Source organism: Zonotrichia leucophrys, chromosome 2 (genome assembly GCF_028769735.1).
Source record: "Zonotrichia leucophrys gambelii isolate GWCS_2022_RI chromosome 2, RI_Zleu_2.0, whole genome shotgun sequence".
NCBI classification, from domain to species: Eukaryota; Metazoa; Chordata; class Aves; order Passeriformes; family Passerellidae; genus Zonotrichia; species Zonotrichia leucophrys.
Window position 1 is genome coordinate 77221530 of NC_088171.1, and position 26195 is coordinate 77247724.

General features: G+C 34.6%; 1 protein-coding gene across 9 annotated transcripts in view; it reads left to right on the plus strand.

Moving 5' to 3' along the window:
• Positions 1-26195, plus strand: part of CDH18 (cadherin 18) — a 495321-nt gene that overhangs the window by 352965 nt on the left and 116161 nt on the right. For all 9 annotated transcript variants that reach the window (XM_064705466.1, XM_064705467.1, XM_064705474.1 and 6 more), the window contains 2 exons: positions 14313-14607; positions 21028-21147. In XM_064705466.1, coding sequence (XP_064561536.1) covers positions 14313-14607; positions 21028-21147 — 415 coding nt within the window. The remainder of the gene's footprint in view (positions 1-14312; positions 14608-21027; positions 21148-26195) is intronic.

Sequence of the window (26195 nt, forward strand, 5' to 3'; positions counted from 1 at the left end):
AAAGAACATCTTTTAGATAAACAATTAATAAACATAAAAACCGAAAGAAGAACTGAAGCCTCTTCTCGTCCTTCGATACGCGGGCTGCCCCAAGGCCACCTCGGGCCTTTTCAGGCCCCTCAAACAGCCGAGATAAACCGGACAGTTAGATGCATTCATATACAGTAAGCTGTGCTTGTAGTGTGTCAGGAGAAAGTGGGAAAAATTCATATTTACTAGAAATTTAATGATTTAATACTAAATAGAAATTTGTTCCTATTTCACAGGCCTTCAATTTTCCCTGGAAAAAGTTTTGAGATGAAATGGAACTTGAAAAATAATTATTTACATGAGAAGGAAAGAATTTAAAAACTCACAAAACAAAGCCCGAATTGCGTGTAGTGTAAGAGGTAAAGATACACAGACAGAGGTAGAGCAACAGCGTTACTACTGTAAGATATAAACGGAATTAATCAGAAACTCGGTGTACTAATCCCACCTGTGGGCTGTGAAACCACTTTTTGGATTGTTGTCATTAATTAAATTATGCTTTCATAAGACTTCACTTGTCCTTGAGCATTTTCAGAATTTTGCAAGCAACTATTCTCCTCACATGTTAATTTGAATAACAGCATGATACTGAAAGGACCACTTCCAGAGAGAAAATAAATGGCAGGCAAACTCATGCTCTACTGAACGTGTCCTGGGTGTTTTTCTGCAGAGTTGTTATCACAGCCATATCAAATGCTTTAAGATGACTGCTGAAAGCTTTCTTCTTTCTATTAGAAATCTATGTAGAATTGTGAAAAATGTCTTAATTCCCCATTCCAAAAATACCCACAAAATGGGAGTGAATTATTCTAAAATGCTTGGATATCTAAGCTGTCTTTCTCAACTTCACAGAGATTGTATGTGTGCTGTATATATAAATATGTGTACACCTGTCTTCACAGATCTAAATGTGGATATTCTAGTGGGAAGGGGCAGGTTGTGTTTTTAAACTGAAAATGCATTTTTTGTCTGCCTGTGGAGCCTTTGGATTTGTTTAGGAAAGGCTGAAACACAGATGATCCTGAAACAGAGGTCTCCTTAACATTGAATTACTTACTCTAATGAAAATTCCACATTGGCTGCCCTAATTCTTAAACAAACAGCTTTAGCTTTGGACTTTTTTCTATTTGAAAACATACGTATGTTTTATAACTCTCTATTCGCTGCAGAGTTTTGCACCCAATGATCTTTCCAAAATTCTGCATATCATTCAGCAAAAAATTTAAATGCCAAAATCTTATTTTTAAATTTTCCTATGTTATTGTCACGACAGTCTATCAGTGCATTCAGTGTAAATGCTGCAGGAAGTGGGATTTTAGGAACTGCAGTCCACATGGAGCATGCAAAAAAGAGTGTTAACAGGCTAGGATGCACAAAAGAGCACAGTGTAAAAAGGGGAAGTGAAGAGGCATGATGGAACTTTTTAAAAAATAGAGGAGTGCAAGATAGCCCAAGGAAAAGAGCTTGATCAGATAAGGATGTGATATTCTGGGCTGGGGAGTGGGATTTCCCTCTTTGGAGTAACGGTTCAATAAAAAAAATCCACCTCCAGTATATAAAATTTAAAAAATACCCCAAAAAGTAAATCCAGTCTGAAAAACTGGAAGTCTTGAGAAAGCTTCTCCCTTTGATCTCCTGTACGACTGAGTACTCTGCAGCTTGCCTGAGTGCTCACTGCTCCTGCCCTGACCTTACACAGACAGCTGAGCCTGAGTATGCAATTCATTTAATAATAACCACTTTGAAAACCATCTTACCCTGCCATTCATGACTTGGTGTGAATTAAAACCTTGGAGGCTTGTACTATGTATTGCCTAAGTAGTATTTTAACTATGTGATGTCTGCAGATGTCATTGGAAGCTGAAGGAGCATCACTGGTTGCCTCAATAGGCCTCATCTTCAGAACAGAATGTATTATCTCTTTTTATTTATTTTCACACAATTTGAATCTAAACTTGGGTCTGAAGAGGAAAGAACTCTTCTCCTGTATGTAAGCCAAAAGGACCTTTGTAATTCAGACTACAGGATATTTGTATGAATAAGGTTTTAGTATGATTTTTTAAGTTCATCCATTTGATTATTTTATATATATATATATATATATAAATATTTAAAATACATTGATTTTTTCTGATTATATGTATTGTAAAAAAGTCCGGCATTAAGTAATGAAACAAAATGTAGTTTTGAAGCTGATCTCCTATCCATTATGACAAGCCATAGAAGACATATGCAGTATTTTTACTGTAATTTCTTTTGGAATTAGTTGTGAGCCAGATAGATGAAAAAGTTACTCTCAAGTAAAACTACTGCAGTGCTAGTGTTACTAATCTCTAAGGGAAGTTATAAGTGTCTGTTCTTTAGAATGTAGATTTTTTTTTCTCTCTACAAGTTAGATCAAGTCAGGAATTTATCCTTCTTAGGACTAAGAAAGAAAAAATATACTTCATTGGCATTTACAGAGGAACTATTTTGATGTAATCTTTCTTGTTTTACTCCTACTGTCAGTATTGTTGTGATGTTGAATACTTATTCTGTAGCTTGCTCCTCTCACACATATGTGAAATTCTCCAAGATGTGAATTTATGTCTGACCAAAAATTTTATTTATATTAACAGAAGAGGTGGGAAGCAGGAGTCATTCCTGGTTTTACCCAGAGTTTTCTTGAGCATGCCTTCAGAGAAAGTGATATTTACTATGCTTCCAACATTTGTCTGGGTTTTCTTTAGTTCTAAGAGCACAACATTGTTTGGGTCAGAAGGAACATATTTCCAGTTGATTATGTAATTTGAAAATTATATTTTGAGGGGGGAAAAAAGTTGACCTCTTGTCAAAATCTGATTTTATTTCTGCTGCCTAAATAGTAGTCATCTTTGTTGCCCTGAATTCTTATGTTAGGACTATATAGCACTACCGAACATAGCAACCTGCTAGATTATTCCTTACATGGAATACATAGGATTTTGGCAATATGAGTAATATTTACTCACTTTAGGATGACTAAGTGAAAACTTTTTTTCAGTGGGTGTTTGAAATATCAAGCAATATGGTTTTATTATTTTCATTTTTCCTGAAAAAAAATAAATATTTTTGGACCTCACAGTATTAGGTTAGAAAAAAAAAGACACTGGAACATCAGAACCATAGCCCTGGATCTTCTGCTACGACATATGTGCACTTCCTCCTGAGGCACTTAAATGTAAAGAAAACAGTCTGTTATGGAAAATGTGTTAGTGAATAAACTCTACATCCAAAGAAGACTCTATGTGCTCTGCATTGGCACTCTCTTCTACTGCTAGCAAGAATGTGTAGTAAAAAAAATGTATAGTGAACATCTATAAATGCTCATTTTAATGGCCTCCCAGAATGAACTATTTTTATATTATTTTCCCTGTCATTTTACATATTGTTTTAAAGAATCATTTGTACCTAAGCATTTATTGGCAGCCAATAGCTTTAGGGATTGTAATCCTATTCTGCCTGAGCAGTATTTCAGAAGGGAGAAGGTGTCAGAGCATCTCTGAAGAGAGAAATCATCGAAATGTTCAAAATGATAAATTACATCTACATTGATGTACCAGCACACCCATAAGAAACACTAAGGAGAGGAATATATTGCCTTGAAGTGTGAATAGTATGGTTCTGACTTTTAATATAGTTTGAATACTGGTCCTGGAGAAAGTTAAAATTTTAACAGATGTCTTTTCATCCCTTACTTTAGTAAGGGATAGCAGTGAATGAAACATCATGTCTGGATTCTTTACATGTACAGAAAGAGAATATTGGTGCTACCTATCGGAATTAGATGACAGTGAACATAGTTTAGTTCTTTCTTAATCAGAAACATAGATTCTGTGTTAAAAGTAATATGCAGATAGATTATATTACTGTTCATTTTAGTAAAACAATAAGACTTTGTTGAAATGCTATCTGTTAAACACTGTCAAAGGGTAACTGGAAGAAAGTAGTTCTCAACTAGATTTTTCCTCTGTTAAATCCAAGACAATTCCATGGTCCAGATATATCTGTCCTACAGAAAAAGGAAAACAAGTTCAAGCATGAAACATATGTGACTTTACAATAGACAACAAAGAACATAAGTATTTTTCAGTGAGAAAAGTAGAACTTTGAGGAGAAGGTATTATTTAATTTTAAAATATCCATTTTTCTAAATCTATGTAAGATAAATTCTTCTGCACACTTTCCATTTTTTAAACATATGGGGCAATGTTCATGTAAATGCTATTTCTTTTACTAGAGCAATGCTAGAATACCAAATGTTGCACAATTTTACATCATGATGTCATCTGCCGATACTTCTTGTACATCCCATTATAGAAAAATATTTTACAGCTGGTTTTAAAAACATATGTTTCATGGATTAAACACAGGACAAATTAAGTATATTCCAAATTTAACTATGAGTCTCTAGAAATTTGGATGGCTTGGTCTCTTTGGTTGCAATTTCAAAAGTCTAGCATATTTTCTTATTCCCATTGTTAAACTGTGTGTTGTCAGTCACAATGAAGAATGGCTGCTGTGCATGAAAAGATGGAAATTTCCATACTGTGATGAAAAAATTTCATGCAGAACTTGCAAGTGTATTATTAGGTGCAAAATGCAGCAAAACTTTGCACATTTGCACCAGGCCTCTACGTGAGTGCTGGTTCAAAACACCAGTCAGTCAATAACTGTAATATAAAACTGTTTTAAAAAATTTTCAGAACTTGTGTTTTACTAGTCTGGAAGCTGTACTGAAGTAAATGTGAAAATGAGGGGTTTGTTATGTCTTAAAATCAAAAACTTGCGTTAGTGGCAGTTCAAGTTTTTATGGACTGCAGTGGGTTATGGTAAATCTAGAAAGACAAAAAAAGCAGTAACACTTTGAAAAAAATGTGCTAATAGTAAAAATTACCTGATTAAAAAACACACGAGCTCAGAAATTGCATTTATTCTTGGGAATGCCTGTGTGAAGTAGGGAAATAAGAAAGATTCTTAAATTTCCCCAGTTTACACACATATGGGATCCAAAAAGTTTTTGTAACAGTCCACAAAAAGCATGGTAAAATTAAGGAAAGTTGTTTACATTCCCATTCACTGACATTTATAAGTTTCAATTTTTTTATTCCTACTTGTGAAAGAATAGTCATCTTTGTAACAATCCGGATCACTTTGTCACTTTGTTATTGCAGCCATTACATGACATATCTGTGGAGAGGGCTGGTGACAAGCTTCTGCTCTGATCATGATTCCTCTGACTTACACAAAAAAGGTGTTCAAAGTAGCAGAGCTGGGATTTTTCGTTATCAATGGATTTTGAGGCACAGGTGATCTTTCAAATTTATGGAAACATTCACTCATTCCCTCAACCTGTGTTGGGGATCTTTTTTTACTGTATCATGTAGTACTTTTTGTTTCTAGCAAACAGGAAGAGTTCTGCATTAGAGGAAGAAGGAAAGTGTCTGTACACAAAAAAAAAAAAAAAAAAAAAAAAACAAACAAACAAAAACAAACAAACAAAAAAAAAGCCAAAAAACTCTTTTTTTAAGAGAGATGCAGAAGAAGAGTGATCATATGTGAGAGTTGTAATGGAAAATCTATGCAGAAGCAGTTTATTTACAAATATAAATTTCACCCAACAAGAAGGAAAGCTGTAGACCACATGAAAGGGATGAAATAACATTCCAGATGCAAAACCAGAACATGATTTTAAGGGTTTAATACTGCATAAGCAGTGAATCAATACCCCAATATGTTAATATTCTGATATTCAGTGTTATGATACTACTTCCTAATATTTCAACAGTATATAACAAAGAATTCTTAACAAATAAAATGACCAAAAGAAAAAAAAATCTCAATAATAAAAACATGTATATATTTTACCTGGAAAATGCATTATTATATTTTGATAGGGAGTTCAAAAAAATATGGAGATTAAATCCTTCTTATGGTGTATGCATAATGATATATGCAGTCCTTGATGACACATGGTAGTACATTCTTTTCAGTTTCATCAGAATGAAATAACTTTTTCACCTGAAGTAGAAGCCATTGGACAGTAGCTAACCTGTGTTCTTTGCACAATCTTAAAAATTTCTCAGCAAATTAGCTTCAAAGACATCAAACTCAAAAATGTGTGAACGTTTTGTGGAAGAATGGGATAAAAGGAAGCTGGTAAATTAATTATCTCTCCTTGATCTTTTCCACGTAATATTTTTTTCCTAATCAAAACTCTGTAATTGAGCAAGTAATCAGGTCCATGGCAAAAAAAAAATTCTTCTAGCTGATTTTACATGGCTCACATCAGAAAATCGCACATTTATTTTTTTTCTCTTCTTTTTAGTATTTCTTAGGAAGAGCAAAGTAAAAAGAAGTAATTTAGAATATCACATGAGTACACAGCAGAGTTGTTTTCCCAGAGCTTAAAAATTAATGTGCTGTCTTCAGATCTTTCATAGAGTAAACAGTATTAGCTGTAGCACTGTCAAACAAACAAGCAAGCAAATAAATGGTACTTTCAAAAAGAGATTGAGCACTATTATACTTACACCTATGTGCTTCAGGGAGCTATTTCTGTCACTCTCAATATCAGGAGAAGCTCTATGCATGGAGATTACACATAGTACAAAATTCACGGATAAGGATTTTAGAGAACTAATAGGTTTTTCACAATCTAAATAATCCTTAGGTTAGCATTCCTGTTCAATAAAAGATAGACATCCTTTCTCTTTAGAAGACCCTATTACAAGGGATTTTTTTTTCCCTTTTTGCCTTATGTACTGGAAACAGAAAAATTAGAGTTTGATTTTCTCTTTGTACACACACACACAAAAAAAAAGTGCAATGAGAGTAACTTGACAAAAGAAACACCAGAAATGAAAGTCAAAAATCACCTGTAGAAAGTCTGCAGAAAGAGTGTGTGGAAACACACTGTTTTATACATGCTTTTACTCCATTGTTGTCACAAATGTACAATGTTTTTCAGTGAAGAATAGCTTTTCACTGAATCAGTGAAATTCCAAGCCCTGAACTCTTCTATCCCTTGGGGTTTTACAGTATGTTTTTTTGGGTTTTTTTTTATGTATTTACTGTTTTTCTGACCTTGACCTCTTCAAGGTCTTAAGCAAACATCCTTTCATGTGAAAGCAGGTTGACTTGAGCAGGTAATGCAGGTACCTAGGACTGCTTTTGGCATCTTTGAGGTTAAAGGCATCTGTGGCTGTGTAGCTGAATGCTGAGGCATTTACAGACAAAGAACTTCAGTGGTCTAAGTGAGTGAGAGGTTTGCAGACCTGTGCCCAAGAGTACTTCCATGTACTGAAAAGCTTCTATTTCCCATTACTGCTTGTGCCCATCTGTAGGGATGGTGAGAATTTGAGAAGTGCTTTATGCTGTCATGTCATCACCTTATTATGATTTGGTAACACTAACAAAAGCAAAACATTCTTCTTACAATGATGATGATGATGTGTGGTCAAGGCTTATTTGAGTAGCAATGTATCATCAAGGCTCTTGGATTCAAACTGTCACATTTATGGTCCTCCTGAATGGATCTAGGAATGTAAGTTATCACCATAGAATTAGATAGATTACAGACTTATTGATTTTAAAGTAAGATTTATGGACAGTAATTGTTAAGGGGCACTGAAAACTGAAGACCAAAATTTATTTTTTTTTCTTATTTTCAGTAATTTGCTTCTGTTCAAATCTTTGAAACTCTTAAAAAAGTCTAAAACCCATATGCTATGTAAATCATAGTTCTTGGGGAAAAATAAATATATTCTATGCCCATCGCAGCATTTGCCTAAGTGAAAGATGTCTGAAATGAAAGCTTACTGCTGTGAAGAGAGCTCAGATAAAAACTTCACCAGAGTGTAATTATTTTTCTTCCATATGGAAGATGTACAGTATGGACACATAGTACACTAAAAGAACAATTTGGGATTCTATTTTTCTTAAAAATATGTAGTGTTCTTTGAAAACAAAATGATAGGCTTTTTATACATAAAAATTTTTTGTGTTGTTTTAGAATTACTTATCTTTTTTTTCTTTTTCTTTTTCATTCCCTGGAGTTCTTTTGTTTAGAGAGAAAATAGAAGCTGGTGTTGACCACTTGTGGCTGCTTTAGTACGCCTGATGTTGTTTCAGATGTGGTTGCTTATGCACCTGCATACTTCTGCCATTGCAGCCTCCCTAATGGCTGCAGCAAAGGAGCAGACTTCAGAGAAGCCGCTTGCAAACAGAAACATCTTGCAAGAACAGATGTTTGTGTGCTATAGTGTTATATTGTGAAGTTAATATTGTTTCAGTTGTGTTTTTCTTGGATGATTGCAATCCAATTATTTTTCTTCTATCTCAGAAAACTCATTCAGCAGATGGGGGAAATTGTGGTTTTCTATTTTCTTCCTCTGTTTGACAAGGGTTTGGAATAACTTTTTTGTCAATTTGTGGACACTGCTACAGATAGTACACTTATCTGCTTGGCTAATGATTCCCTCTGAAAATTCCATCAAAATGTGTGACATTGCCCAGAGCAGTGTCTTTCATTAAAATATATATTATAGCTCAGACCAAGGGAAGCAAGTCAGCAGCAAATCTGACAATGTTTTTACTGCATAGACACAATGAACATTTCAGTAGTATCAGCTAGACTCAGCTTTTGTAGTGTGTACCATCAAGAAAAAATTTAAATGCAGTTTTTGCTACTAATAATAACATTTCTTTTAAATTAAATGTTTTGTCTATATAAACGTCAAAGGAGGTCAGTATGATTGTAGTTCTTATTAGAGGGAAGATTAAAATATTTTTACTCAGTGTCTTAGTGCTCCGCCATTAATTCTTTATATATCTCTTAACATTTTGATGTTTTTAGTGAGGCAATAAACCATTCTGTGTAACAAAAGCAAAGTAACTTAATACAATCCTCTATATTTTGTTAAAGCTCATACCTCATGTAGAGCTAATTTTGTCATTCCTCTGGGCTGGGCACTTAGACATTACTGCAGAAGTGTTGTGCTGGGTCCCTCTTGTCAAGTTAAACTATTGACAGTGACAATAAAATTAAGAGGGGGAGATTCTGCTGCTTTCCTTGAAAGAATGTGGTGCTCTCAGAACCGAACACAATATTTATTCAAGACATAATGGTAGTTATGGGAGTTACTACCATATCTCAGGCTTTGCTTTTGGAATCCTGTACAAATGATTTTATTTTTTTAATATTTTGCAACAATAATTTTATTATCTGCAGTTGTTTCAAAATACTTTAAGTGTTTATGTACATAGCCACTTTTGCTCTGATTAAATTCAATAGATTAGTGCAAGTTTTTGGTTTTTTCAAATCAGCCTTGGATTTTAATTTAGTCCATAAAAGGCAATTCTTAATAATATTTTTTGCTTCGGGAACAAGATATACCCAGATCATATATCAAGAATTTATTGATAGTCCAATTAGAAATACTGTAAAAGTCATAAGCAGTCCACTTAAAATGCCACCCACATTACACTCCAATAATGCAGATTTTTCAACTAAAGCAAACAGGAGCAAGCAGTCATGCAGTTAAATCAGTAACAGACAACTTTTCTGCTTTACAAATTCCCCTCTTATCCAGGCTTTTTTCTCTTCTGGTCATGCATGGTTTCCTGGTTGCAGCTTGTTTTCCTGAGGCAAGTGCAGGGGAGCATGGTGATCACTGTGAGTTATTAACATTCCGCATTCCCAGGAGAAGTGGGATGTTGACTTTCTTCTCAATTTTTGGATTGAGTTTTGGTTTTGCAGTTCCTATTGATGTGTTTTATTCCCATTGGGCCTCTTTCCTATTGTCCAGTAGTTTCTGCCTATGTGTGGTCTGTTGCTTGACCAGTAGGTATGTTCAAATATTTGGATGTATGACGTGGCTAAACATCATCCGATACAATGCAGGTGTATGAAGTGGATTGGTAGTGAATGAGGCCAGTGACCAAGCAGCAGTCACCTGATATTTGTGGTTGTGATCAGGCTTTAGCCACTTGATCATTTTTCAGTTACAAACAGTAACAACACTCTACTAGGTGGGTAATTAGCCCTCAATCTGTGAATTCATTTTACAGCAGTTAATATGCTAGTACATCACAAACAATATTTAAAGATTTATAGTGTCAAAATTAATAGAGGAATATAAAGAATTTACTTATTAACTGAAATATTTGCATCTATCTGCAAATCATGCAGTTGATTAATGTAGCTCTTCTGCAGTGTCTGCAGGAATTCAAAAAGAAAATGAGCTTTTAAATGGACCGATGGAAGAAAAATGTTGAAGTCTTAGCAAAACAGGGACACTGTTGGTTACTGTTCTGCAAAATCAGTCATGCACTGCTGATATGGGATAGTTAAAGACTGAGGAACCATCATAAATCTTCCTGGATGCAACTTGCTGCTAAATATGTCACGAAGTGTAGGCCACCGGGTTGACCAAGGGGATATTTTAGATACGTCCATTTGCTATCATTTTCAGCTTCTTCTTTCCCTAAAGCAAAAATCAGAAAAATAAAGACAGGAATAATGACTGAAGGAGGTGAAAGTTGAGTACTTTCTGGCAGCTTCTGGTTGTGGACAGATTCAGAATATTAAATAGATGTATTCTTATTGGAAGCATAACCAAATCAGTGCTAGTGTTTGCAGAATGTTTTCAGCCCATCACTTAGACTAGAGTTCACATTTCCACAGGGAATTCAGAAATCTGCACTGACTGCAGTTTGGGGAATTGGAGACATTGCTGTCAGAGATCAGCAGAGTCAGGAAGCTCCCTGGCACTGGACACTGGAGACTCCCCCAGTGGCTCATGACTGGGCCATACCCCTTATAGGGATCTGGTTTGAGAAGAATTCCCCAGGTCACACCAGTTGGGTCTGAACAAATGATGGGTTGGCTTGCATTTGTACTGCTTAGTGACATTCTCCTCTGTGCCAAATTAATCTGAAAGAGAAATAGCTACAGCAGTTCCAAGCAGAGAGAAAGGACACTATTGTTCAGCTGGATTTTGCCCCCTCAATGTCTTTTAGAAACTATTATGGGCAGCACTGCAGAAATATACTCTCCCAAACCCTGCATTTGTAACCTAAGCGGTGAATAACATTTATTCTAATTGGAAATGTTTTGGTGGAGCAAATCTCTTGTTGTAGAGATGATTTCATAGTACAGAGAGAAAAGAGAGAAGTGCACCATGCTCAGGGACATAAATCTCTAGTTAATCTAGTAAACATTGTCTGAAGTAGAGATTCCCAGGGGCTCTCTCAGAACAACACATATTGCAAATAAGAATTTGAGAGAAGTCTTGATATTTTTCCACTTGGACCAATTTGTACTAAGATGGAAGAATTAAAGAAGACAAACAGTTCTTTAATCTTTACTTTGCAGGAAAACTGAAATATAAACAACTGACAAAGAAAATACCATTTTGCTATGCAAAATCCTCCTTTGTGAGTTTAAAATTCAGCATTAAAAGTTAAAAGGCATAAATCAAAGTGTTATATTTCAAACAATATAAGACATATCTGGAAGTAAGGAAGCAGGAAATTCTTTTGGCTTTTACTCCTTTTCAATTGTTGGCCTAAAACTGCAGTTTAAAATACCTAGTTGTAAATGGAAGGCTTTCAGTGATTATTAATATGCAGATAGTTTTCTTCTCATGATACTCTTGCCTATATTTTTCAGTTGAAGTTTATTGAGTAACACAATGTTTAGCAGGATTAGCATATAATTTGTTGACCATGAAAGCAGCTGAGTATCTTTTGTGTTTCCTAACTTTTCTTTTAGATGCAAAAACCTTGACTCAAAATAAATCTGTATTTTCTTCACTGATGACACGTAAAGAGTGATTTCTTCACAATAAAAAAATAGATAATGTTATTAATTTTTGAAATGGTCCATGCATTTTGTGCCATCATAGCAAATTTTTGAATGTGCCTTTATGCAGTATGGGATTGGAATGGCATGCCTATGTTCATATTTGGTGTTTTGAAGAACCTTAGTTTTTTATATTCTACAGCAATACCTTATTCTGTGTATTTCTTAGCAGGGAATTTTCAATTGATTCATGTGTTCATAATTCCAGTTATAGATGCAGTGATTTTTTTCTGGGATCTCTATTTGATATACCTGAATATACTTTTACATATATCCCTGTAGAGATAAAAGGAAAGAAGTATGATGGAAAGCCTTCAGATCTTTTTCAGTTTGGATTAGTTTTGAGCTCCTTATAAACTTTTCAAATTTGTCATTTTACTGTTGGCATTTGCAATCACTAGCATTAAGGGCTCATTTTATCCCAAAAGGATCCTACAATGCTAATTGTTTTTGAGAAATTAAAGTATCAGTACAGCTATTCTAGAATACCAGAATACCCACTACTCTTTCTTTTAGAAATAAATCACTTCAAATAATATTTAGGCTGTAAGAAGTTTGGATTCTTGGTATTTTATATAGAGTGAATTATTCCTTTGTGAAGACAGTGTTAGTCTAAGGGCTAGGAAGCAATTAATTTTGCCAATGAGTACTGTAAATGAAATGTGTAAGACTGTTCTGCTGCCCTATAAAAACATGCCAAACAAATAGATCCTTTTGCTACTTCTTTTTTTTTTTTTTTTTGTTTAAGAAAAGAATAAAAAGGTTCCACAGTAGTGACCCAGTTTTGTGTTGGTTATTCAGTCAGATCTTCATGTGACTCACCTAAGTATATAGTGCATTGACTGAAGTTGTGCTGAAATTTTTATGAGTTGAAAACCTTCAATTTATAAATTTCCCTTTTCCAAGCCCCTCCCATAAAATATATAAATTATATGCAACACCATAATTTCATGAATTTATTAAAAAATATTAAAAATCTCATCAAGAACCATATACTTACTCCTTTTACAAAAGACTATGCAGATAGTTTCAAAGGCAAGACGAAGACTCAGAAAAAAAGATATACCTTGTGCGTGAGAAAATACCATCACTTCTGTATCATGTGTTTTAAATTCAAAATAAAAAGATGTTTTCTACCATACAAATCTTATTGCTTTCTTTTCAACCCTCTATGGCTTTTGAACTGAGAATGAAAACAGGAAAGTAACACCTTGCATCTTATGAATTAAAAATATCTGTTATTTTCTTTTTGCTTTGCTCAGGTGCTATATCAAAATTTTGTAATGACACACTGCAGATATTAAAAAATATTCAGGGCAGTAGGATAAGGATCAAAATGTTTTCTGAAATAAGAAAGTTTCCCTTCTGATTTCACATCACAGTATAACTGCACAATACCTGAGGCTGTTCATTTCTGCATTATCACTTTGTTCTTATTATGCTCATCAATAAATACATCATGTTCTTAAAGTTGTTTCAAATGAAAATAAAACAAATTTGCAAAACTCAGTTTATACAAAAATCATCCTTTCTTATCAAAGAACACATGTCCATGTGGTTATAAACAGGCAATTCTTTAAAGTCAGGTTAGTAACAGTGAGGCAATGGGAAGCCATTTCACATTATCTTTTAACATACCAATCTACTTACTGGGTTTTCTTTCCACCCACCCTTCACTTCCCCAACAAAATAACACTTTACTGTGCTAAAGGAAAAGCATAATATATTTAATTTATATTTAATAACATAAGGTGTTATGAACAATGAAAATGCTGGAAGTCCCTGTCAAACTTCATCATTTAACAATAAACAATTTAAATACAAGCAAGTTAGATAACTTTCTAGCTAAAAATTAACAAACATAATCCAGAGAAAATGCCAATATTTTCTTGTGGAATAGAGTAATTCTGGACAGACATCTGCCACTGGCACAGTGTGTGGTTTCCTTTCACAGTAAATGATGTTGTCCTTTGGGCCACAGAGGAAAATGTAGGTGGAACTGAATTACCATCATTGCAGTAGACAATTCTCAGTGGGAAGACATCTGGTTTAGTGGTTAAGACAGGCAATAAATGCTGTAAACTTATGATGAAAAGGACTGAAATGAAAACCAAATAAAACTAAAACAATCACAGTTACTAAAATATTCTTGACTTAGGGAAGTTTTCTAGAATGGATGCATTACCCAAGAAATCCCAGTTTAAGAAATTAACTATGCTGGGTGGAAAATTACCCTCAGCAAAGTGACTGTGTTGCCAGAAAGATCATATGAGAATTTATGACAAGGATTGGGAGAGGTGAAAACAAAATAGGAGGGTGCTGACAGTAATACTATAGTTTTTATACCTTATGAAATAATAATTAGTTTTATATGATTTTATGTGTTTTTATTTTCCAGCTGCATTCCAATTCCGACAAAGGTGATGGATCAGTCAAATACATTCTTACTGGAGAAGGGGCAGGGACTATATTTATTATTGATGACACAACTGGAGACATCCATTCAACCAAAAGCTTAGATCGGGAGCAGAAGACACACTATGTGCTTCATGCCCAAGCTATTGACAGACGGACAAACAAGCCACTCGAGCCCGAATCTGAGTTCATTATCAAAGTGCAGGATATCAACGACAATGCACCAAAATTTACAGATGGACCATACATTGTTACTGTGCCAGAGATGTCTGAAATGGGTAAGGAAAACAAACTGTGCCATTCAACAGTCTTTTAACCAGTGCAAATGCCACATACTGTTTGCCAAAGTTATCATCACGTCATTGAGTGCATGTTAAATATATTGGAGTTAAGAGATGAGAAGAGGTGATAAGAAGACATGAAATACAACCCATATGTTGTGATATTCACAGTAAGGAAACAGTATGCACACACACGTGCTGGTTGTAAGAGAAGAGTCACTATTAATCTTGAATGTTTCAACATGCATGTTTTAATGTATGTTTTAACATACATTCTTTGGCAAATTGTAGTTTCCATTCTAGAAAAAAGGTGTATGCATATATCCTCATTCAACTGCAAACTTTAAGGCATTCTCCTAGGTTTACATAAGCAGCCTATACAATTCACAGAATTAAACACAAAGGGACTGTAGTTCCCTAGATTTTTTTAGACATATATTTACTTATCAAGTTTCTTATAAAGTGAACTGAAGTTCAAAAAGATACCAATCTTTGGTTTTCTCTGTTACATCCTTCAGATATTCTTATTCTATGAGGTGCTGCATTATGCAATCAGCTTTCTTTATTTAATACCTCTCTGCTGTTGGGGTTAGTTTATAACTTTCCTCTAATAGAAGAATTGCCAGCAGAATTTTTTACAAGGACAAAAGTGCAGCATTTCTGTGAGTAATATCATAAATCCAGGACAATGCAAACAATACATGTTTGTGTGAATTACTACTTTGAATGCATAGAGCTTCCAGTAAGAGTCTTCTGGCTCTGCACAAAACCACTTCAGCTGTCTTTGATAATTCACTGTGGCACAAAGCTTTACTGCTAGAGTTGCAGTTCATTTCAGTATCATCTAAGCTTTTATCTCAGTTATCTCCCATTACACCACAAGTTGTCTTAATGAGGAATTAATTTCCTTTACCAACTGTTTCCAAAATGTGTAACTCTATATTTCTCTTTCTTTGGTTTTCTTTGTCTTTAATGGAAACCATTTTAATTGATTATTTCCTTCACCTTTAGAGGCATTTTATTTTCTGCATTGGAGGAAAGATAATGGAAGAGAGATCAATATTATCTTCAAAATCAAAGTAGCTGATGTAATAATTCTTTATTTGTATTATATTCATGAAGGTTTTATTTTTCTTTCATCTGCTCAATATTGAGCATTTTTCTATAAATGTAAGTCATAATTCTGCAGTAATTAGAATCTGGTATTACTATTCAGCTACATCATACATGGTACTGTTTTCCAAAGAATGATTTGAATAATCTGGGATAGTATTTTGTGTTGTAAAACAGGGTGTATTATGGTAAACCAATGACATTTTACTAGTGAAATAGGGATTTCATGCTTATGTTTTGCATAAAGCATTTTGATATTGATGCTGAAAACCACCACACTTACTAGTACATTAACCACGAAACCTCAAAATTAATAAAATTTTAAATTAGCAAGCCAAAACCACAACAATATTTTATAAATAAAATACTTTACTAGTTGTATCTGAGGCAAATCATTAAAATATCTGTTTCACAAGGCTTTTGTGTTGTGTGAATAAAACTGAATTTTCATATCCTAGCATACAGGCATTCTGTTGTAGGTATACATTACATTTTCATTGCAGATTTATTATCTCTATTTTCTTTTTTCTCCTCTCTCTGAAAGCATTTTTATTGTCTGCAATTTCAGGAAGACTAATTCTATTACTACCTCCACAGGATGCATTCTTTGTGTCAAATGATGCAGATACCTCTGTCACTTTTATTCATTCTATAATTAGCATAATTTTTGACATTTAGCTGTGGAGTCTGTACATAACTGAAATTGTTGATGTTATTCTGTGAATTTCTAAGGAGCTCTCACTCTGAGTATATCTTCTCATTTTTATATTATCATTTAAAGATCTTTCAAAGGTACTGTCTCACTGCAGCAGTTCTCATGCTAAGTGGCATTATTTTTGATCTCCATTATTTTGCTTAGTTTCAGCAGCAGGTTCTTGTTTGTCTCCTCAAGATCCTAGCTGGTATTTTCCCCACAACTTGAACTGAATTTAGTTGAAAAAGCTGTAAGACCTTTATGGCTTTTCTTTTTCAAGTCACTGACAAGTGAGTAGAGAAGAGTTTTTTTAATTTGTTTTTGGCAAATATTAGACCACAATTTTCACAAAATAAACACATTATTTATGTTTTATGTACTATTCTAGGAGAGATGAAAGAAAATGTCTATTCCCTGCCTTCAATGATTTTTTTCTGTTAAATTTGGCTCGAGAACCAAAATTTATACCTGAAATTATTTCTTCAGTAGTGTGAAAAACTCAGTTACACTGAGATTTCTGTAGTCTGCTTTAAGGTTTATGAAATTCATCTTTATATAAATTAAATAAAAATAAGAATATTTTTCAGTCAGTAAAAGACTTCCAGATGTCTTGTTAGCTGCAAAATGAGTGAAAATCTCCATGGAAATTTTTAATGCTGATATTTTAGAAGTGAGACTAAATGACTTCCTGATGACCCTTCCAACCCTAACAATTCTGTGATTCTCTGATAAGAAGATATTTTCAATAAATTCTGCTCAAGAAATTAATAGGCACAGTAGACATTTCCAAACTTCTTTTCAGAGTATTCCAGTGTGAGGTAGTCATAATTTCAGATAATCTGGAAGACAATGTTGTTCATAAATATGATTTTTATTAGAAATGCCTATTTAACTTCCTGTATTGTGAAATTCAATCACATTTCGTTGACTTGTTAGTGTTTTCTGACAGTACTAAGAATTCCTTTAGTTAGGCAGACTATCCCTGCATTTATTAAACTTCACCTTTTCATAATTTCTTTTAATTTTTTTGTTAAATATTGATCCATTTGAGATTCAATAGTATATAAAACTATTAAAAGTAATGCATAAATATTTACATTCTCAACAGACGTATTTTATGGAACTGCCTCATTACAAATTAAAAATTTGTCTTCAGAGAGACAAATTGCAGTATTCCCTTTCAGCTTTTCTTGAAAATACAACTTCATAAACTTTTTTCTTGCAAACTGTATATTAAAAAGAGAAAAATCAAATGGAGATATTTTGAAATAAAATACAATTTTCTTCCCCAATTGAATAATTTTTTTTTATACTAGGAAAAAAATAAAAACTGACAAAACATCCAAAGTAGTATTCAGAGCATACAGACATCTTTTACAGTTCTTTATAAAGCATTAACTAAGAAAATAGAATGCCCAAAATATAAGCTCTGAAATGTAGCCGGAGAGCATATGAAATGCTAGTTGTACTCTGAATAAGCAGAGACTCCAGTTGGGGGAAAAATGTCACTTTCATTTCCTAACTGGAGTGACAAAATTCTTTCATAGTAAGGGTCTGATGTTCATATCTCTCCTGTGGTGTCCAGAGAAATTAGAAAAATTAGAATTAGATCCTTATCTTTCGTAGCTGATTACTTTTTTTTTTTTTTTTTTTTTTTTTTTTTACTTTTTAACATGTAAAATAGCAAGAGAGCACTTCTGTGTAATAATCTATCTAAATCCTTAATGACACTAGCTCAACAATGAAAAATTATGGTGCATCTAAATGATACAAATGAATTGAGATTTCCCTGTCGTGATGAGCCTGAATGATACTACCTTTGAAAGGAGTAGTTGAAAGGTAAAAGTACCCTCTTTCCCTTTTTTTTTTTTTCAAGGCATTCTAACCAGCAGCTTTCACAAACTGCCTTTCCTCAGTACTCAGCAAAAAACACAAGAACTGGGCAAAATGCTGGTGTGGGGATATCTTATAAAATGCTGAGTGTGCTTGTGTGAGATAGTGAAGAAGTTAAGCTTCTCAAGTGCTTCATTCCACTGAATGAGAGTTTGAGGTAGGGTGGGAGGTTGAGTTAAAATTTGAGATTCTAAGGGTTCTTTTAGGTAGAAAGAGAACACTTTGCCACTATTTGATACTAAATTGCTCTTATCTGGTGTTTCATGGGAGAGAAATACAGTTGTATTAGAAAATCACTGTGGCAAATTTTGGATACAATGGCATTCCATTCATGCTAAAGAGACCAGTTGGCTGCTTATGTCAGATTCTGCCTTTCACTCATTTGGTTCTTTTCTCTCACATCAATGAGTTATACAAGCATAAGATTCTTTTAAAATAAGGAGAGAGAAGAAAGTCTTCAAAGAAGGAGAGAATTATAAAAAACCAGTACTTCTGATTTTTTTTCTTCTGAAATAGCCAAAATACTTTTATCAAGTTCAAGACATATCTTGATTTCCTAGAATTCTGGGGAAAAAGGGTAATGGAAACTCACACTGTTGATAACTGTTTTCCTGGAAAAAGGAAAAAGTATAGACAAAAAGGTACAGAGGTTGCCCAGCATTCTGGATAGTAAATTCTGGTAGGTGACTGACTATACCACTTGAATGGATATGCTTTTTTTTTACATGACTACAAAATAAAATCATTCTGCATCCATAACCTATTAATCTTCAGTGATTCCAAAAAATTGAACCATACAAGTTCCTCTTAAGCTAGAAATTATTTGCAAACTGGGCTACAGAAATATATCATTACAGCATTCCAACGTCATGGACTAGCAGGAGGAAATGTCTGCTCCTGGATTTGACCTCTTTTTCTATGTTTAGATAGGAAATAAATAGGCCCGAACTGATTTCTAGAACATTTTAAGAAAAAATACACAAACTTTCATTCACATTTGTTTACCTTTCTGCATGAGCACAAACACAGTAGTTTAGTTACCTATACCATTAACATCTCAATAATTGTGAACATACAACTAGCTCCAGCTTGATTTCATTACAGTATTCCACTTCAAAGTCATACAAGGATCCCTATACTTGGTTTGTTAATACATTTATTTGTGAGACTGAATACACTTGGGCTTTTCAAAGACCAGGAGACACTATATTTAAATATGCAGAGCATTTACATACACTTTTACTGTCTCCAGTAGAGATACAAACAGCAGCTCTTGGTGTCCAAGTTAACATGGTAAAAGTGAATGAAGAGTTTTCAAAGAGGGTAGAAACCAAATCTGTGGAGGTTTGTATGGTTAGTTTGCTGCACCTGAAGTGAGACTCCATGACTTTACTTACTTCTAAGTCAAGAGCATACTGAGGGTGTGCACATTAACAAATGTTTCTGTGCAATGGAAATTGATCTAAGAGGCTGAACAACTGGAATGGAGAAACTGATGTCCATGCCACATATATTTGTGAAATCTTGTTTTAGATTAGCTCTTGCCTGGTCTCTGAGATTATGTGCCTCTTAGCAGTCAGAATAAATCAGATGTGCTGCTAAAGCAAATCTCCTGGTTTATTTGCATCTGAAAAAATCTAGGTAGCATGCTCTGAAACAGTTCCACAAGGAAAATCAAAGTGCAACAAATGAAGGAGATCAAGGGTTTCAATTCAGAAACACACTTCTCCTCTCCACTAAATGTGAAATTGAACACTTCAGAGTTGATGTGATACCTCAGTGGTTAATTTAGATGAGAATCTGCTTTCAGATGCAGAGTTATGTGAGAGCAGCCTGTTCTGTTATTATCATGGTATTTTAATGCTGGACCAAGGAGCCTGTATAAAGCTGTGTCTGCATAAAGATAAACAAATAGAATGAAGCCTGAGCCTTTATTAACTCACAGTCTTACATGCACTGATTTCTTATGGGAAGTGCTTGGCAGTGATAGCAAAGATTCATCATTACATGCCTTGAAAAATACACTAAAATGAAAAAAAATCACTTGTCTCCATTCTATCTGTGCAGTATTTATGCATTTCATTTTCTCAAAAGGGTTACTCTTAACTTATCCCAACTAGCAATATGCTAGAAACTGTGATTTTATTCTTCTAGTGGTTTTTATTACTAGCATAAAAAATAATTTTCTTTTGAACTCATATTTCTAATTTGCATCCCCAAACAGGTTCTAGAAGTTATTTCATTTTCACATCTTTGATGCCTTCCAATAGCTGAATTTTTATATCAATTTAGCAACTTTTATTCATTTGGGGGTATTTTTACAAATTACTTTTAATACTTCAACATTAATTTGTATTGCGGATAAAGATAATCCTGAAGTCCATAAATCTGTTATTTAGAAGTCAATATCCACGTTTGAGATTTGTGTGTATAGAACATATGTAAATATGCATAATATGTAGTCACTATTTATATTTACATCTCTGTAATTTCTCTTTAAGTTTGTATGTGTTTAATCAATTTACACATACACATATAAAGACAATTTTTTCAAATTGGTGTAATTATTTTTCCTTTAAAATTTATATGATGGTAGCATGATATTAATCTCATTTTTTAGAATGTGGGGATTTTAGAACTTTTTTTAATGTATTTTAAAATATTTGTTGGAAAATGTTATTTATTGCAAGTTAATGTTTATTTTCCTATATATACAGGTACATCTGTTCTACAGGTGACAGCCACAGATGCAGATGACCCCACATATGGAAACAGTGCCAGAGTAGTGTACAGTATTCTTCAGGGACAGCCATATTTCTCTGTTGACCCCAAAACAGGTGGGTATTTTATATTTCTATTGAAATTATTTAGCTATTATGTTGCAGTTAATTAAGTCTTGTTGGTGAAATGCAATGTACACAATGCAGATATGTGGACTTTTTTCTTAGTGTTTTTGTAGGCTGCTTCTTACTTTAGCACTATGAAATTTATAAGTTGCTATGTTTTGCTGAGCACTAAAATGAGCCTGCTGTGTACAGAATTAATTCTGCATCATGTCATGATATGAAACATTCAGCCAAACTGCAATAGCACTCTTTCATCTTTTCAAGCCTCTGTTTAGGAAGTGACTCAAGTATGCCTAACACATGATTTTCAATGCTTTGTTTTGTCTGAAGGATAGGCTTGGGAGGATTATTGGATATATGCTTCAACACATGCCAATATAAATTGTTATAATTTGTGTTTTTTATAAAACCTTAGGACTGCCATTTAACTGAAAATTCATTCTAGGATTTGAGAAGTATAATGAACTTAAATATTTATGCTTAACCTCTATGCATTACCTTTTTTTTTTTTTTCCACAAAGTGTAAGTCATATATAATGTATCCAAACTGTTTTATTTAAAGAGAGGAAAAATCTCTTTTGGGGATGGGAGTTGTTATTAGTTTGTGATTTTTTGAAGAGCATTATTATGATAATGATATTAACATGATTATATATTTTAAGTGTGTATTTGAAGTCCTCAATAATTGGTAAATATAATTTAAGAGAGTATATTTTTATTTAAATTTTTGACTGTTTTTCCCTGTCTATATCAAAGCTTTAATACTGAGGGGGGAAAAAAAGGGCATACTGAACAGTGTAGTTTTCCCTAGTTAACTGTAGGGAATAATAATGACTTTTTAAATGTGCTGGAGTGAATTAACTATAGCGTAAATGGTTTCCCTTTTACTGTTTTTGCACTTAAGTTGCTTGGCTTGTGTACACTGGTCTCTGTGGTACCTGGAGATGTACCCTGGTTTCACTACAAGAGAAGTGTATCTCTGCCATCTCAGAGAGCTTTGAGGTTAGTGCTGCTTTGATTAGATCAAACTCCATGACCCTCAGAGGAAGGTCTGTCTCAGCCTAAAATTTTCTATAAATTTGGGCGGTCATGTAAGAAAGAATGGAATGGAAAATCTGTGGTACAGTCCTCACGTTCTCCTTGCCCTTAGAAATATAACTAGTTCATATTTCTAAAACTGTTTAGGCGCTCTGAAGCAATAACCTTAATTTTTTATTTTTATAATGGTGTAGAACTTGTAGTCTGGAGCTGCTATTCAGTCAGTGAGGAATCATAATGGAAATTCTCTGTATCAAGTCTATATCACACAAGAAATAGCATTGTTGTATGTATAATGAAATAACAGATGGTAGTGTATTTTCACTCCTCAAGCCTTAGGCTTTGACAGGGATTTAATAACACTTTATGAACTCAAACTCTTTTTGATATTTGTGTAGAATATGAAAATTATTCTGATACCATAGTCTCTGAAAAAGTGAAAATGAGATAAATAGTGTGACAGTGAAAAAGCAGGAGGAAGCTTTTTGCTTTTATATGTTACAATTTTATAAGTGTAGAACAGCAGTTAATTTAATTTGCCATGATGAAATGGGAAGAAGAATATCGGAAAAGATGGGAACTTCTTGATGAATAGTATTTTTCACTATAAAATTTCACTTTGAATTTTTGGGGTTTAAGACTCATTTTTTAAAACATCACTCTTCTGAATTTTCAAGCATTTCTTTGCCTTTTTTCTTAATACCTCAATTGTTCAATTCCAGCTTAACTATACTTTATCTGGAAATCTTCTGAATTTACACTTACATGCACAGACTTCCTTTACAACGAAGGAGGTCCAAAAACGGCAAAGAGAAAAGTCCCAACATTCATGACTGAATGTTGTTTATGCAGCCTGGTATCATGATCAGTAAAGTTTCTTGAAGTTATCAGAAATAGAGTTCAAGCTCTAATGTGAATACTGATCTTAAAAAGTCTGCTACTTCTAGCTTAGTGCTGCCTATACTTGGTTTTAAGCCACTTAATATATGAAGACATCAAAGTTATGGATTTTTAGAAGCCTAGGTTAGAATAGTTTAAATAAGATTATAGAATAAGGCTATAGAATTCATGCATTTAAAGTATAATAAAGCAACAGCACCAAATTACAAACTCTGAAGCAGGAAAAGTGTTCTTGGCAGAAGAGCTTTGTCAGCTTACCTGATAAAAGGCTCTTCTCCGCACAAAGTGGGGCAGAGGAGCAGTGCAGGGAGAGTAAAACTCCTGCCCTAAATAGACTGGAGCCTGAGCTCCTCCTAAGGTTGACTCAGGACAGCTTCAGCCCTATGGGCCAGGGCTGAAACCCATCATGAGGAACCAAAAGGAGACGCTGCCCTGACCACCCTTCCTACTGAGAAAGTTACTACTTACAGGGCTCTGGGACACATTATGAGATGCAGATTATGGGAATCGTACAGACTTACTCTTGGATATCTAGAGGAAGGACCATGGACAGGGAAAGGGATGACTGAGATGGACTGGGGAGAGCAAAGAAAGAGACAATGGAGAGGTAAGAGGATAAAAGGGGCCAGCCATAAGCAGACAGGCTTTGCTCAGCACTGTTATCTGGCCATGCCCTGCCCTGGATCAGCAGTCTGTTCTATGTTTTATTACGCTCCATTTCCTGAGTAAAAGGTCTCGCTCTTGCATGCCTGTGTGAGTGGAGATTTAAGCACTGGCTGCTGGAGCAGGACAACGAGTTAAAGGGGTCTGGTGCGTGTCTGGTGTCAGCAAATGGAAAATGCAGACTGTAGGTGTATTACACAGGTGTCTATGCTAGTATGGTATTACTACATGGTCAGCAGTCTGGATGAGTGGTTTGGGTGATGGATGTCCATTTGGCCCAATGTCCAGACCAGAAAGCTCAGAGTTAACTGTTGGAGGAGCTGAGACCACAGTTATCTAGAGCAACTGTGTGGTGTGTGGTTTGGTAGTCCTGTTTGTAGTTGTGTATCTCTGTGCATGAGGCAAGGGGAGACCAGGGAGCCAGGAGCCAGCTGGATGGCATTGGGAACTGAGTGCTCAAGGGGCCCAGGTACTGCTACTGGGTGTACTCAGTGTGTAAGGCTGTGAGGGATCAATAAGTGCACTGGTATGAGTGCAGATGTGGGACAATGTCCAGGATAAAAAGAGGGTGTGCACCTGGAGCTGGAGGGCAGTTGAAGGCCCCAGAGTTGGATGTCCAGATTGCGCCGAGTGCAAGGCTAATGGATAGACCAAATATAGCAAGTTACAGGAGCAATCCATGGTGATTGTTGTGAGTATATTTCCAATTATAAATCATCCTTCCTTCTGGTCAGCCGGAGAAGAATGAGGCTGTTTGTGCTGTTTGTGTTCGAGTGCTGAGCCGTCCCATTGGCGTGTCACCCGCTGCGCGTTACATCTGTGAATGTGCCTTGTGGGAACAGCGCTTGACCTCACATTGCTTCTAAATAATGGATTAAAAATAGGAAGGTGCAGCAACCTCATCTCCATCAGGCCGCCAACAATCTAGTTTATCAGTTGATTTGCTCTAAGACCTGTGTTTTGTTTTGTTTTCCTCTGGGGGAAAATCGTGATTTCTCTGCATAGAAATTTGCTGCAACTATGTAATTTTGGCTGTGAGTGTCAAAACTACTTTCCATGCATAACCTAAAGTTTTAAGACTTTCAAAATCAATTGATATTGAATGGCTTTCTATTAATTGCTCTCTATTTGTGTTTATTAATTACTTTTGGTAATTATCTGTGGAGTGTAATAGTAACTAGTTATGTAATTAATAATTACCTGCAATAGCCTCTAGTGTTTACAATTTGTTTTCCTCCCCATCTGCAGCAAAGCACTCAGCTGAAATTTTATAAATAAGGATGTTCTAATAACTATGGCAAAATGGAGGGAATGAGTAAATGTCTAGATCTTATATATATTTGCAAAGATTATTCATATAAAATTGTATGTTTTCTTAAATCAAAATACCCAGGGAACCCTAGAAACGATTAAATGCTTATACTTTTATAGTATCATTAACTTCTCTGTAAAGAGAAAATAAAAAGCTAAGTTTTTAGTTAACAGGGGAGCAAATAATTTATTTGGATACTTAGTGTTTTAATATGGCTCTCCCTTCTCCTACTCCCACCTTTTCATATATTCATCCCCTCCACTACCTGTCTTCAAATTTTGAGCATCTTTTGAAATGCCTAAATACACATGAAGTCTTTTCTGGAGAGTTTGAACTACAAATTCAATATTCCACCTTTCCCAAATAATAAAGGCCTTTCGATCCATAAACTTGATCTGGGATCGATCCTTGCTTGTTCTTTGCTCATGTCAAGTGCAGCTCGTCAAACAGCAGCAGCCAACATTTGACTGGTAACCAAGCCCCAGGAGCTCTGTTTTCTGAGGAAACCTCAAGTTAGACTATGTGCTTTCAGTCACAGCTATAGCAGCACACTTTCTATTGCTACATGCTTTCGGAATGAAAGAGAAACCTGTAGTCCAATTTGTCTGCTTACATGGTAAATGCTATTTGGAGTATGTTAGTTTCACATGGCTCTTTGTGGTTACATCCATCTTTCTGAACCACATATACAGAGCAAAGTAATGTGTAGGGCATGTCTTTTCAAATCAGCAGTTCTGCTGCAACTGTTGTAAAAAGAGGGATAAAAACTCCATTCATCGCAGTTTTGAATTTAAGTGTAGATATTGGCAAGACAGAAAACTCATTTGTAATTGAATTGAATATGGAAAAAACCTCAGATATTAGTATTTGTATTTATAATGTTCTGCTGTTTCATCAACAATACTACAAAGATCTTAGTCATGTATTAGATTGTCTGGTTTTTTGTTTTACTTTAAGATGTTAAATAGTAAAGAAATATGTATTTCTATTTGTCAAAGAATGTCACTGCAAATTAGTCTGGGGTAATCATGAAGTGTGAGATGAGTGTCAGTCTCCTTCTGCTTTCTGTCTTCACAAGATATGAACAATAGCTTCAAGGATCCCTATTGGAATATGAATCCCAATA